This window comes from Equus caballus, chromosome 6 (assembly GCF_041296265.1).
Source record: "Equus caballus isolate H_3958 breed thoroughbred chromosome 6, TB-T2T, whole genome shotgun sequence".
NCBI classification, from domain to species: Eukaryota; Metazoa; Chordata; class Mammalia; order Perissodactyla; family Equidae; genus Equus; species Equus caballus.
The window spans coordinates 61,668,517-61,683,709 of record NC_091689.1 but is presented as its reverse complement, the minus strand read 5'-3'; the positions used below and the strand labels follow the sequence as shown (position 1 = coordinate 61,683,709).

The 15,193-nt window shown below is 38.0% G+C and overlaps 1 protein-coding gene across 1 annotated transcript in view; it reads right to left on the bottom strand.

Moving 5' to 3' along the window:
- The window catches only part of ETNK1 (ethanolamine kinase 1), a 74,195-nt gene extending 62,224 nt beyond the window's left edge, over positions 1–11,971 (bottom strand). Inside the window, exon 1 of the mRNA XM_023643241.2 lies at positions 10,613–11,971. Within this exon, the coding sequence (XP_023499009.2) occupies positions 10,613–10,768 (156 nt within the window). The 5' untranslated portion in view covers positions 10,769–11,971. The remainder of the gene's footprint in view (positions 1–10,612) is intronic.
- Between the last annotated feature and the right edge of the window lie 3,222 nt (positions 11,972–15,193).

Genomic DNA, 15,193 nt, shown 5'->3' with positions numbered 1-15,193 from the left:
GAGAAAAAGGAAAAATAGAAAAAAAAATCTTAAAAAAAAATAAATCACCCATAGTATGAAATAGCAGGCCCGTTGCCATCTGCTACAGGAGGTAAAAGTAAACGAAACCTAGAAATGATACATCCGACCCCAGAGGAGCTGAGTCACTGAATCCGCAATAAAGTGCAAAAAAAGGAGAAACTGGCTAAATGCACGATTCCTCGTCTGCTGTTAGTCACTACCTAAAACAGAAAGGTAAAGATAGTTTTAGGGTGGATCTTGATGTTGCACCAGCCCAGCTTCCAGCTCGTCCAATCCAACATCAGGCTGCTAACCAGAGACCCATCACGAGAGAGAGAAATCATGCTGAACAACAGATCACTCCTCTATGACCTCTGTTTATCAAGACTATTTAGGCGGTAGAGGCACAAAATGAGAAAATTAACAAAACCAGAGGATAGAGTATAAAGTTTTTGTCTCATTTTGTGGATCAATACAGCTAGCTCCTTAAAAAATCTTTATCAACATGACTCATAAGAATGGTTAAGTTACAAGCACTCTACGGTTTGAAGACCAAGGCACATTTGGGCTAATGCAGGACCCACAGCTCACTATTGAACATTCCTGAATGGCTGTGACAACCTGAACACAGAGCAACCTAATTCCAAGAGGACTGCTAGCCTAGTAGAAGAAAGAAAAGTAGCCAGAAAGTTTGTTTATCCTGAGAAGAGAAATTTTCCTGTCCCTCCTTTGCATGCAAAGTGAAATATTCCAGATGAAGTGGCTGATATGCTGCATATGCAGGTCATATCAGACTGGCTTTATACTGACCAGGATATTCAACCAGATAATATGCCCTGCCCCCAGATCATGATGAATACTGTGATAAAGGGGCGGGCCCCCTGGCCAAGTGATTAAGCTCGCGCCCTCCACTTCGGCAGCCCAGGGTTTCACTGGTTTGAACCCTGGGCCCAGACCTGGCACGGCTCATCAAGCCATGCTGAGGCGGCGTCCCACAAAGCAGAGCTAGGACCTACGACTAGAATATACAACTATGTAGTGGGGGGCTTTGGGGAGAAGGAGGAAAAAAAAAAAAACGATTGGCAACAGATATTGGCTCAGGGCCAATCTTTAAAAAGAAAAAAGAAAAGCCAGAATGCAGACATGATATTGAGAGTCTGCCACCAATTTGGGGCTAGGTAACAGATTAATCAAGATGAAAACTGAATTTGAGGCCAGGATTTTGGCTGGACCCTCAGCAGCTGGGGACTCAAGGCCAAATGCACATATGTGGGTTAAATGGCCTGGTGTTGGAGAAGAAACCTTGAGACTCCTTGACATGGAAGTGCAATGCATTAAATCCAAAACCTGTGTGAGAGACTCTAAAAGGATCAACAGTTAAACTGGAAGGATATAGGGATGCTACTGTTGATGGGAAAAGTTTGGATGCAAACTGGAGTGGTGGAACAGGTATTTTGGGAGGGGTTTTGGATCCTTTGCCAGAATGTATTACTGACATACGTTTTATAGGAACACTTCCCCTATTTAGGACTGTAAAACAAAACACACATAAATTCACCCTTTAGCCAGGACTAACTGACCATACCAATTAGGAACTTACACAAGTGCCCAAAACTGCACAGGTTGCTACTTGTAGCAATATAGACTACCCGGTAGGCAAAAAGAGATTACAGCTTTAATGACACCTTAAAAGCTAAAGTAATATCAATGAACTTGAAGGTCATTGAGATCCCCCCCCCCCAAAACATAATCCAGTATCCTCTTTCAGTATGTGACACTGTCCTGCAACTATAAACCCTGAGATGATAAACATATTTAACTCGACTTAGCTACTATGAAATTTCTTCAGTCCTTACAGATGACTAAGCCATCAAGCAGGGAAACAGAGTTTTGATATGTATTTAGGCTCTAGAATGACCAAATAACTAATGAATTCAAAGGAATGAGCTTCAAGCCAATACAGAGTAAAGACAAGTTTCAATTATTCTTTAAGATAAAAGCTACTAGACAAGCCTGGGAAGCCTAGAAAGGTAGAAATTAATATACATCAGTTAACTATTTTCTGGAATAAACTGTATTCCAAAATAAAATTAAAAGTAATGTAATAACAAACAAAATACCATTTTCATGCATCCAACTGGCAAAAATCTTTAAATGTGATAAAAAGGGATTAGACAACGTATAAGGAAAACGATACCCTCAAACACTGTTTTGAGAATAAATTAATACAAATTTCATCATAATTTGGCAATATCAAAGTGAGAAAAAGCATGACAGTTTTATGTGTCAAGTTGGACTGGCTACAGTACCCAGTTACAAATCAAACATTAATCTAGATGCAGCTGGGAAAGTAGTTTGTAGATCTACAATCAGTTGACTTTTTAAGTAAAGATTATTCTCCATAATGTGAATGCGCCTCATCCGATCAGGTAAAGAGTTATGAAAGCAAAACTTAGGTTTTCCTAGAGAAATTCTGCCTCAAGACTACAGCATCGGGGCCAGCCCGGTGGTACAAAGGTTAAGTGTGCATGTTCCGCTTCGGCGGCCCAGGGTTTGCCAGGTCGGATCCTGGGTGCAGACAAGACACCGCTTGTCAAGCCATGCTGTGGTAGGCATCCCACATATAAAGCAGAGGAAGATGGGCACGGATGTTAGCTCAGAGCCAGCCTTCCTCAGCAAAAACAGGATTGGTGGCTGTTAGCTCAGGGCTAATCTTCCAAAAAACAAAACTACAGGATTGATTCTTGCCTGAGAGGTTCCAGCTTACCATCATGCCCTACAAATTTCAGACTTACCAGCCTCCACAACTGTGCGAACCAATTCCTTGAAATAAATCCTGTATGTATGTATGTACATGTGTGTGAACATATATGTATATATGGGAGATTCTGTTTCTCTGGACTGACACACAGATATTAACTTTTTAATTCCACTAATAAGAATTTACTCTACAGATACACTTAGAAAAGTTATCCAAAGTATATGTATAAAAGCAGTTCATTGTAATACTGTTTTTAATATCCAAAAAATAGAAACAATTCAATGTTGTTTAAAACATATGGGGCATGGGGCAAGCCCAGTGGCACAGTGGTTAAGTTCATGTACTCCACTTTGGTGGGCCAGGGTTTGTGGGTTTGGATCCCGGGCGTGCACCTACACATTGCTCGTCAAGTCATGCTGTGGTGGCATCCCACATACAAAAAAAAGAGAGGAAGACTAGCAAAGATGTTACCTCAGGGACAATCTTCCTCAAGAAAAAGAGAAAACTGGCAACAGATGTTAGCTCAGGGCCAATACTCCTGAAAAAAATATATATATATGGGGCAGATTATACATAATGATATGGGAGGATGTCTAAGATATATTATTTTAAAAAGCGAAATATAGAATAACTTAGTTATACAAAAGGAATATAGTTATATTTACTGATATTCATAAACATAGGGAGATACGTGCCCTGGTAAATCTATAATTTGATACTTCTTTAGAAGTTCAAAAGAACTTGTTCACAATATTACCTTTGGGGAGAATGACTTGGAGTTGAGGGAGTTTAGACTTTTTACTTTTCATTCTACAGCTGTGCACATGCATTAAATATTTTATTAATATATTTATTATTTTATTATGTGTATTTCTTAAACAAAATAAACAGGCTTAGATAGAATATGAGCCTTTCTAATTTTCTTCTTTATACTCCAGAATTTTTTAAAAATAATAAAGTCCGGGGCTGGCCTGGTGGCATAGTGGTTAAGTTTGCACACTCCGCTACAGTGGTGCAGGGTTCACCACTTCAGATCCTGGGCACAGACCTACACACCACTCATCAAGCCATGCTGTGGTGGCATCCCACATAGAAGAATTAGAAGAACTTAAAACTAGGATATACAACTATGTACTAGGGCTTTGGGGAGAAAAAAAAATAAAGGTCACGTGATGTTTAACATGACCAAATATTATGTTTGTAGCTATCAAAAATTATAGTCAATACCATACAAACATGGGAAAATGTTTATGAAATGTGAAAAAAAGAAATACAAAGTTGTACACATAGTATGATTATAACTATATATAATACATGGAAGTAGTAGAAGGTAATAAACCCAAAAATAGTTGATTTTTAAATAAAATATGGATAGGAAATGAGGTTTCCTTTTTCTATTCAAAGTTTTCACATTGTGATAGATCTTTTTAGTAAAACTAAATTATTTCATGTTTATGTAGTCACTTGTAAAAGGAAATTCATGTACTTAGTATATTATTTTCTCAGAGTACTGACTTGAAAAAAATCACTAACTCAAAACATTCTATTTCGTTAACTTAATTGAAAAAAAAAGGGGCTGGCCCCGTGGCCGAGTAGTTAAGTTGGCATGCTCCGCTGCAGACGGTCCAGTGTTTCATTGGTTCGAATCCTGGGCCCGGACATGGCACTGCTCATCAAACGCTGAGGCAGCGTCCCACATGCCACAACTAGAAGGACCCACAACAAAGAATATACAACTATGTACCGAGGGGCTTTGGGGAGAAAAAGGAAAAAAATAGAATCTTTAAAAAAAAAAAACAAACCTGCTGTTTTGATTACCTCTAGAGAGAGGGAGAGCAAGGGACCAGGAAGGGAAATGAGGATATTCTGGGCTGCTGGTAACATTTTCCTTCTTCCCCTGGGTTTGGGTTACACAGGTATTGTTCTACAACAATTTATGTTTCATGCATTTTTCTGTATGTTGTTGTACTGCACAATTTTTAAAAGGGTAATCAAAATTTATTTATTTATAGCCCATCTCTTATATCAAAGAGTAAAATAACTCCTTTTAAGATAAAAATCACAAGAAATATAACCTGATTCCTTAAATATAGGTCTTCAATTACTTCCCTATCTTTGTCACCCACAAAAAAAACCTTAAGCTTCCCTCTTCCTCCCTCACCTGCAAACAATTAACAAGTCCTGCACATTTATTTTCTAAAATGTTAAATCTGTCCCTTGTTTCCATCTCCAAGGCCACTGCCCTAATTTGGGTCCTTGTCAGAACTAACAAAACAGTCTCTCCTATGGTAAGTCTTTCACAAACATTTTTTAATGCAACACGCTTCACAAAACAATATCTACCTTATTATTATTTGCAAGGCTCTCTGATCTATGCTACCACAGCCTACATTAACTCATCTTTTTAAACTGTAGTGGTTTCAGCCCACTATATTGATTTAGCATCCTATTAGAGTGTGGTAACCCCCAGTTTCAAACCCAACGTCCTAAGTGATCACTTATTCCCCAATTCAAAACATTTCCTTCAACAGATGCTGGCTACATTGTAGCATGCCACTTCTCTAAAAAATACATGATATAACTCACCTGCTTAAAAACATTCAATGGCTTCCCATTATGTTCTAGATAACAAAATACCACCTCTTTAATGAGGCATAAAACCTTCATATTTAACCACTCCCTTTCTCAAAAATCACTCCCACTTCTTTTCTTGTTCACACTCCACTCTGCCCAAGATACTCGTAGTCTAGCTTTCTGAAAGCAGTTTTCTTTGCCCAGAAATGCTTCACCATTCCATCTGATCCTATCTTCCCTTCAAAGCTGAGCTCAGGTACGCCCTCCTCTATGAAGCCTTCCCTCCTACATTCTCCCATGCCTACCTTCTACTACAATTAAATGTACAAAGGAACGCTGCTAAAACAAGCTTTATGCCTAGGACAAAAACTACACATCAGAATTATTGAATTTCAGGAGCATAGAATTCTTTCACATCAATTTTTCCACTTACGAATGGCGGGGGGGAGTTGGGGGAGTTTTGGAGATGAGAGATGAAAGTATGTAGTACTAAAACATGCTATGCATAATTTTATGTATTTTATTTAATTCTCACAATATTCTACTATTCTATTAGTAGTAAAATCAGTACTAGGAGCATAACTACTATTGGTAGTACAGTAGCTAAGTAGTAGTACAGTAGTAAAATTCTACTATTTTCTACTATCCTACTATTTCCCAAGGTAGATAGTTTAACCCCATTTTATAGAGATTTTAAAACTTGCTGAAGGTTACAAATGGCTAAAATTGGATTCAAAAACCATCCTCTTTCCACTACACTATGCTGAGGCTCCAAAGAGATGAAGTAGTTGGCATAGTCCAAGTCACACAGCTGTTAATACTTGGAAATGAACTAGCACATCAGGCTCCTGACTTTTAGTCATCTTAAAAAAATACACGGGGAGCCTATCAAACATTACAGATCTTTGATAGGAGCCTATCAAACATTATATATCTCTCTTAGCCACAGTCAATATAGTTTTAGGTCCCACTACCCACTTGAACACTTTATTATTATAAAACACTGAAAACAGACAGGGAATAGGGAATAGAAAACTGGACCTAACCATTGATATTAAAAGTTATGTTGAATTAAAATTATCACCCCTTACATGTATCTACAGGACTCAAGGTTCCTACAGATATCATATCCTTCTGACACTTAATATATTACTTAAATTTACCTAAGACTTTTCAGAAACTTCTATCACTTAAAGAACAAACTCATCTTTTTAAAAATGGGAAAGAAAATTAATTACTAAATTAGAACACTAAAGAAAACAAGATTTAATAGAGCAACTGTATATATCTGGTTTTTGATTGTTCATTTAAAATAAAATATCAAATATTAAATATCAAATCAGCATTAAAATAAAGTAATAGATTTTTAATAGAATACTTCACTATCTCCAACATGGTTAAGTAAAGAGGAAAGGGATATGAAAACTGCTAGGTAGCTAGTACAGAACCTTCAACAAAGTTTCCAAGATACTGTCTGTATGATTAAAAAGTAAAATTAAAAGATTTAAAAATTATGCACAGAAAAACTTGTAGTACAGCAGAAAGAATAGTATGCTTTTGGAATGTTCTTGTGTAATCTTTGCATGTGAACAAAATTTGAATGTTCATTCCAAAAACACCATACTGTATTTTTGTCTTCCTGATCAAACTAGGAATTTCAAAGAATGGATGTATTGTTTGTTTTTGATTCGGGCATCCAATATATAGCAGGTACTCAGTAGCAGCAATAATTATCATGAGATGATCACGAGAGAAAGCATTTATTTCATTCTTAAAACAACCCTTTGAGACAGCAGCAATTGGACCCATTTTACAACTAAGGATACCGAGGCTTAGGAAAGTTAAGTAACTTGACAAGGGTAACAAAGTAAAGTATAGAGCCTGGACTCAAAACCAGCACTATGTTCAAACCCTTGACCACTGGAATATGCTGTTTATTGAAAATCTAAGTTAATATAAGGTACCGTACAGCAAGTGATCTCATTGAGACCCTATAGCAAGAAGAGATATGTTAGCTTTATAATGTCACATAATAATTACGTTCTATCGGAACTATGAAGGCTTTGCCATCATCTACTAAACGTCCCAAGTTATAGAAAAATTCACATAGTGACAAGTTAATGAAAAAACATTGTCCAACACTGCAGACAGAACGATCCAGAGACAACATACTGGAATATCGCAAACGCTGATTCATCAACTGTTCTGGAAGAAAAACAATTTTAAGAGTCTCCTGAGAATTACTCTGGTGGGCCTAGGAGATCTCACTTGATTTTTTATTTCTTTATACAAGGACTATCCAAAGAAATGGAAGTAAATCAAAACTCCGCATCTTCAAATAAGATAGGAAGGGAGTTGTTACCTCACAAAAGGAGTACTATCTTAAAGGAAATTTAGGCTCAAGGGAACTTAAAGAAAAATCTTTTTATGAGCCAAAGCTTTAATTTTTAAGAAATTAATTTTACACAAGAATGGTTTCCCTGCCTTAATTATAATAAAACATGAACTTTCCTTGGTCAAGAGCAATAATTCATGAGTTCTCATTCCAGACCTGCCATTTACCAAACTGCAAGTTCAGTGTCATTAACTATAAAATACATATTAACAGCCTACACCTACCCCACAGGACTGCTGTTGGGTAAAGGAATGTGAAAGTGCTTTATAAACGGTAAAATATTACTAAATCAAAAACATTGTGACTGGTATTGTTTTAGACCTACTCTGCCTATTCTAAGATGCTGCACTCCAAAAAGCTCACCAGCTCTTTTAATGACCTGGATAGGAAAACAAAACAAACTTGGTAAAATCCTATCTAAAATAAGATACTATTTCCTGTGTCCATAAGTTTTGAGCAAAGAGTGGGCCCTCTATCATTTTGACTGCATCAAAGTCTTTTTTGCTAGCTTCTGGATTTTCTGATATGTTTTGAATAGTTCATTGGCAGGAGTTAATTGCCAGATAAAGTAAGTATTACTAGAGTAAGTTTCTAGGTATGTTTAAAGCATTATTTTGAATCATATACAATTTTTTAAAAATCTTTGGGAAAAAATGGGCTATATTACTGCTACCTCACTCTTTTAACCTACTGACTATATGATACATACTTCCCCTTCTGAAATGAGGTATGACTTTTTATACTTCAAAAGAAATAAAAACAAATCTCAAAAATATATATTCCCATTGAGATTTACTAAAGAAATCCTGACGCATCATAAAAGCAGTTTGTAATGACCTAAAATGTGAGAGTTAGATCTACTAAACTGAGAAATGAATAACCATCAATTCAGCTTCGTAGTTGTCCCAGCTTCTGGATGAAAAGCTTTGCCTGCACATGGAAGGATTGCATTTCTAACTAACAATCATCCTCAGGGCAAAATAAGTAGTAGTATTTACCTTCACTTACAAATAAGTACATGAATTTAGATGATGAGTCCAAAACTCTCACAAGTCAAAAGTCGCTACATAGATATAAGACAAGATTCAATCCCAACTACTTTCCAACAATCAAAAACAGTTTGATGTTACCACATTTTGTCCCTTTTTTGCCTATATCCTGGCTTTACTTCTCTGAGCTTCACCTAAAAAAAACAGTACCTACCAAACATGGTTGTTTAGAGGATAAAAAAATCTGGCACATCGTACCTTACAGTGAGTATTATTACTGTTCTACAGAGAAACACTTCAACGGAAACTCTAGTCTTCAAAGCTTCAAACTTTAAAGTTTCTGCTTAAAAAGTAACACAGTTTGCCAATACCAAAGTTACCAGGAAGTAGCACTGCCTTTAGTTAATATCTAATTTATGATTGACTGTCAGAATGTAAATCATTTTAATAAATACAAAAATCTTCTATAATAAACTACAAATAAGTTACTGAATAATAAAGAAGTCAAGAGTTTCAATTTGGAAGGGTGAACTGTGGAAGTTTCAATTAATTTAATTTTCCTTAATTAAAGAAAATATATTAATTTTTTTAAATTACATATGAAAATAATTTTGGATTCACTATGTCCTATATACTTGGCTAACAAACACTCCCTTAAAATTTCAAAATTTTTGTCTAACAATTTTTTTCCCAAAAGACAGGATCCTCTTGATCTGCTCAAAACTCTTCTGGGCAATAAGAAATGAAACTAACACTCATGACACCCCGAGTGTCAGGAACGTTCTGGGCCCTAGGACACTGTTCATGTTTTATTCATCTTTGTATAGTTGACTACTTTTAACAAAGAATCTGAGACACCGTTAAGTCAGTAACATTGCTAAAATAAATTAGTCAACAAAACAAGACACATGATTTTGCTACTTCAAGTGAATGTTCTTACATTATTGCTTAGATCTGAATTAGATCCTCAATTATCCTAACCTTTAAAATTACTTTGTTTTGTGTTTGCAAGGGAACAGAAGGTTCATTTTCATATATAGTTCCTGAAACTGCAAAAGTTAAAAACAATTAGTATTCAAAATAAATTTCACGTATACTAATAATAACTTATTAGAAATGTTATTAGAAAACGCCTAGATTCTTAACTTTTTCCTCCCAATTTTTATCTTCTATGAACACACTAGCTCAAGAAAAAGAAATATTCACAAGCCACTGATCATTCTAACATCAGATACTGTTAATTTAACTAACACGACTGAAAAAAAAACTCAGAAATATCGATGCAAACCAAATAATGTGTATAGTGTTCCCTAAGAACCCAATCTAGTAATACATGATGATCATGGTCTTTACTTTAGAATCAAGTACTCTCGCCAATCCGAGGATTTGAGAAGACAAAACGCAGGGTGAGGCAGCAATGGGTGTAAACCGACGGGGGAGGGAAGGGAAAAGAAAAGATCAGAGAGGATTAGTTATTGCATCATTTATGGAAGGAGAGGAGAAGGTTGCTTGGGCCGACTGGCGAGGATCCCTTGCAAGAGGGAGTGCAAAGGGTTCATTCTGCAGTTAGAAAGGACAGAGGAGGGGGAGGAGGGGCAACTATCAACAGGAATCTTCCCGGGGTTGAAGGGGTGCGTCACTTACGTAGCCGCTTCTAGAAAGAAAAAACGTGCCCTCGGGACAACCTCAATATTAGCGTTGGTGAAAGCAGGGGGGAGTGACCTTCCTAGGTGTAACGGAGGAAAAACGGGATCGCTTCCCAAAGGACTGAGGGAGAAGACGTTCCGTAGGTCCCGCCCGCTCATCCGGGAATAGAAGGATTGTGAGGACCCCCAGGGCCGCGTCGGAGTTGGCAGCGACCCAGGGCCGCGGGGGTGGGGGGGGGGGCGTTACCTGCAGAGTCACCTCCTGAGGGTCCCAGTGCGGCCGCAGGTGTTGCAGGAGGCTCAGGGCCCCCTCCCGGCAGCGCTGCTCCTCCTGATCCTGAACCGTGACGTCCAGCTTGGGCACCTCCGGGGAGCCGGGCGGGACGTGGATGTAATTGGCCATGGCCCAGGCGACGGCAGAGACTATTACAACGACGACGGCGACGGCGACCACGAGAACGGCGGGCGCCGACAGGCTGGTGGATCCTTCCGTCCCGGGGCGCCCTCGCGGGAGGGCAGGGGGCGTTCAGACTGACAGGCGAGCGGTAGGAGAACGACTGTAGGGGACACTCTCGCCGACCTGGGTCTGGACAGCGGCTGAAGCGAGCTGGAGCTGCTCACGGGGAAAATTCCTCCCGTCTGCACTCGACCGCCTGCGGCCGCGGAGCACGCCGGGACTGGCCTGACGCTGGCGTCACACGCGGGGCGGGGCCTCCGCCTACGTCAGGGGCCGAGGCCGACTTTCTAGCCCCCGACACAATGGGCTGGCGGACCCAAGCTCGGTTCCTCCGCTGTCAGCGGATGCTCCTGCAGTGTGTGCTGCTAGGCTGAAAAACGCGGGGCTCCTCCTCCGGACTGAGCCTGATCCCTGCCAAGACCTGGAAAGCGTTGAAGCTTTAGCTCACCTGATCAGGAGGGTCTTGGGGTGCGAGTTAGAGTTAGATCTTGGAGCTGCTGTATACTGGGGACTACGTAGTTGGGTTGACAACTAAATTCTCATTAGCTGTACACTCAGATCATGGTCTTTGAACCAGTAAAGGTATTTGGGTAATACAACGACAGACATCACTTCAAGATTTCTTTTGAAGTGAGATGTTTGACCATACTGAGAATGATTCAGAGCCAGGGAAAATAGGTTGTAGGCTGGGATGAAGATGAAAGGGAAGGAAAGCAAATAGTTTGGAGGCTCAGCGCTGGAATAGCTCAATGCCTGTTGCAGGGTATCGCTGAGTGGGCCTTGAAACGGCTAACTTCAAACTTTTACTCTTAAGGTTTTATAGCAGCTATTTCCCCTCTTGAGGGAATATCGGAAACTGGGTAATCTACAAATAATTTATTGGGACCACCTGATTTTCCTTATGACTGAGGAAAATGATTTGAGATTTGACCTCTCAATCTGTCTTCTTTGCAGCATTTAGTACATGATGAATACAGTTTGTTAGTGGTAAATTAAGTCACTAAGTGGATTCAGCTTAATTAACATTCAGAATGTTTGTAATTACCTCATTAACGTCAATTTACGTTCTGATTGTTCGGAAAGAACCTACTTACCTTTGAAAATTACAAAATACATAGCTCACTATCAATAAACATAAACTAAAAAGAGGGAAAAGAAGATATAATTTTCTAATATAGAAAGTTAACTCAACATTTTCCAGACAGGCGTGTTTTTTTTTAAATCACGTACTACAGGAAACACTAAATTATAAGTTCCTTCCAATTTGGGGAGCAATAATATACTAATACCTTCTCATTTCAAGATAGTATCTCTTAAATTTTTGTATAATTTGCATTTTTTAATAAACAGTAAAAGTGGGATTAAAAATTAGGAAAGGATGGGCTAGTCAAATGGTGCTGGAACAATTGCCATTTGTATGAGAAAAATGTTTTGATCCCACCTCATTATATACAAAAATCAGTTCTAGAAGATTAAAAGCCTAAATGTTACAAGCAAAACTTTCAGAATATATAGGAAATATCAGTTCTTATCAACTTGATCTATAGATTCAATGCAATTCCAATCCACATCCCAGCAAGTGATTTTGTGGATATCCACAAACTGATTCTAAAGTTTATGCAGAGAGGCAAAAGACTCCAAATAGCCTACACAATACTGAAGAAGAACAAAGTCAGAAGATGGACACTATGCAACTTCAAGACTCAGTGTAAAATTACAGTAATCAAAACAATGTGGTATTGGCAAGAGATTAACCAAATAAACCAATGGAGCGGAATACAGTCCAGAAATAGATTCACACAAATGTAAACTGATCTTTGAAAAAGGAACAATAGCCATTTGTATCAGATTTCAATGGAAAAAAGATAATCGCTTCAATAAATGACACTGGAACAACTGGACATCCACGTACAAAAAAAAGGTGAATCTAGGGACCAGCTCCTGGGACTGAGTGTTTAAGTTTGCGTGCTCTGCTTTGGTGACCAGGGTTTTGCCAGTTTGGATCCTGGGCGCAGACCTAGCCCAGCTCATCAGGCCATGCTGAGGCAACATCCCACATGGCACAACCACAAGGACTTAAAACTAGAATCTACAACTATGTAATGGAGGGGTTTGGGGAGAAGAAGAAGAAGAAGAAGAAAGAAGATTGGCAACAAGTGTTAGCTCAGGTGCCAATCTTTAGGCAAAAAAATGTGAATCTAGACACAGACCTTATACCTTTCACAAAAATTAATTCAAAATGGATCATAGAACTAACTATAAAATGAAACTATAAAATTCTTAAGAGAAAATTTGGGTTTGGCAATGACTGGGAGAAAATATTTGCAAAACACATACCTGATAAAAGACTTGCATCCAAAATATACAAAGAACTCAAAACTTAACAATAGGAAAACAAACAACCCAATTAAAAATGAGCAAAGGGTCAGAACAGCCACCTTACCACGAAGATATACAGATAGCAAACAAGCATATGAAAACATGTTCAACATCATATGTCATTAAGGAATTACAACTTAAAACAACAGTGAGATACCACTACACACCTGTTAGAATGGCTAAAATCCAAAAGACAACAACAAATGCTGGTGAAGATGCAGAAAAACAGGAACCCTCATTCTTCATTGGTGGGATGCAAAAAGGTACAGCCACTTTGGAAGACAGTCTGGCAGATTCTTACAAAGCTAAACATAGTCTTACCATATGATCCAGTAATCATGCTCCTTGATATTTAGCCAAATGAGTTGAAAACTTACAAAACACACAAAAACCTGCACATGAATGTTTACAGCACCTTTATTCATAATTCCAAACTTGGAACTATGATATATGTATTATATCTATATTAATAATATGTAATATGCATATTATTACATAATATATAAATTCATAATTTATTCATAATGCCAAAACTTGGAAGCAACCAATATGTCCTTCAATAGGCGAATACATTTATAAAAAATGGTACATCCATAGAAGGGAATATGATTCAGCATTAAAAAGAAATGAGGGCCTAATCCACACAAAAAAACTTGGAGGAAACTTAAATACGTATTTTTAAGTGAATGCAGCCAATCTGAAAAGGCTATATACTGTATGATTCCATCTATATGACGTTCTGGAAAAGAAAAAGCAATAGAGACAGTAAAAAGATCAGTGGTTACCAGGGTTGAGCAGAGAGAAGAAGGGATGAACAGATGGGACGCAGGAGATTTTAGAGCAGTGAAACTATTCTGTATGATACTGTAATGGTGAACACACGACATTATGGATTTTTCAAAACCTATAGAACTTTGCAAGATGAAGCGTGAACCCTAATGTAAACTATGGACTTTAGTTCATATTTATATCTTCGGCAAGGCAGTAGTTACTCAATAAATATAAATGAATGAATAAAAAAATGTATAATAAAATATAGGATCAGCTCTCTGTGAGTGTAAGGTAGGAAGGATTTCCTAAACAAGACTCATAGAGCAAACACCATGAAGGTATAGGACAGGTAAATTTGAAAACGTGAAAATTGAAAACTTCGTAAAGTTAAATGACAAGCCATAAAAGAAGAAAAGATAATCATGATGTATATGATCAGAAAAAGAGTAGTATTCAGAATACCACTAATCACTAAGAAAGCCAAACCACCCAATAGCAAAAGGGGCAAACATCAATTTTCAGAAAAGGAAATCCAAACAGCCAATAAGCTTATGAAAATATAACTTTCTAACTAATAATTAAGGCATTGCAAATTAAAACAACAATGAAATAACATTTTATATCCATATTGATTGGAAACATTTTGAATTCTGATAATGCCAAGTGAATATTATTGGTGGGAAAGTAAATTTATTTTTTTAAAAAACTGGGAGCCGGGCTGGTGGTGTAGTGGTTAAGTTCGTGCTCTCCACTTTGGCAGCCTGGGGTTCATGGGCCCACAATCCCTGGGCGCAGACATACATACTGCTCATCAGGCCATGCTGAGGAAGCATCCCACATACGACATAGAGGAAGACTGGCAACAGATGTTAGCTCAGGGCCAATCTTCCTCATCAAAAAAAAAAAAAACCCAAAAAACTTTGGAAAACAATTTTGCAATATTCAATAAGTTGAAGACAGTCATTTTTTACCATCCACCAATTTCAATTCCAGGTATATACAAAGATCCCACACATATACATGAGAAAGTGTGTACAAGAATGTACAGTGCAGTATTGTTCATAATAAATAAAAACTGGCTGCAACCTAGCTGTCTCTTACTAGGGAAAGGATTGGATGGATGCATCTCCTTATGCACACATTCAGGAGACAAGAGTGGCCCTAGAAGTCAGAAATCAAGCAGTGGCTCTGAGGACCCAACAGCAACTGAACCTCTGCTTA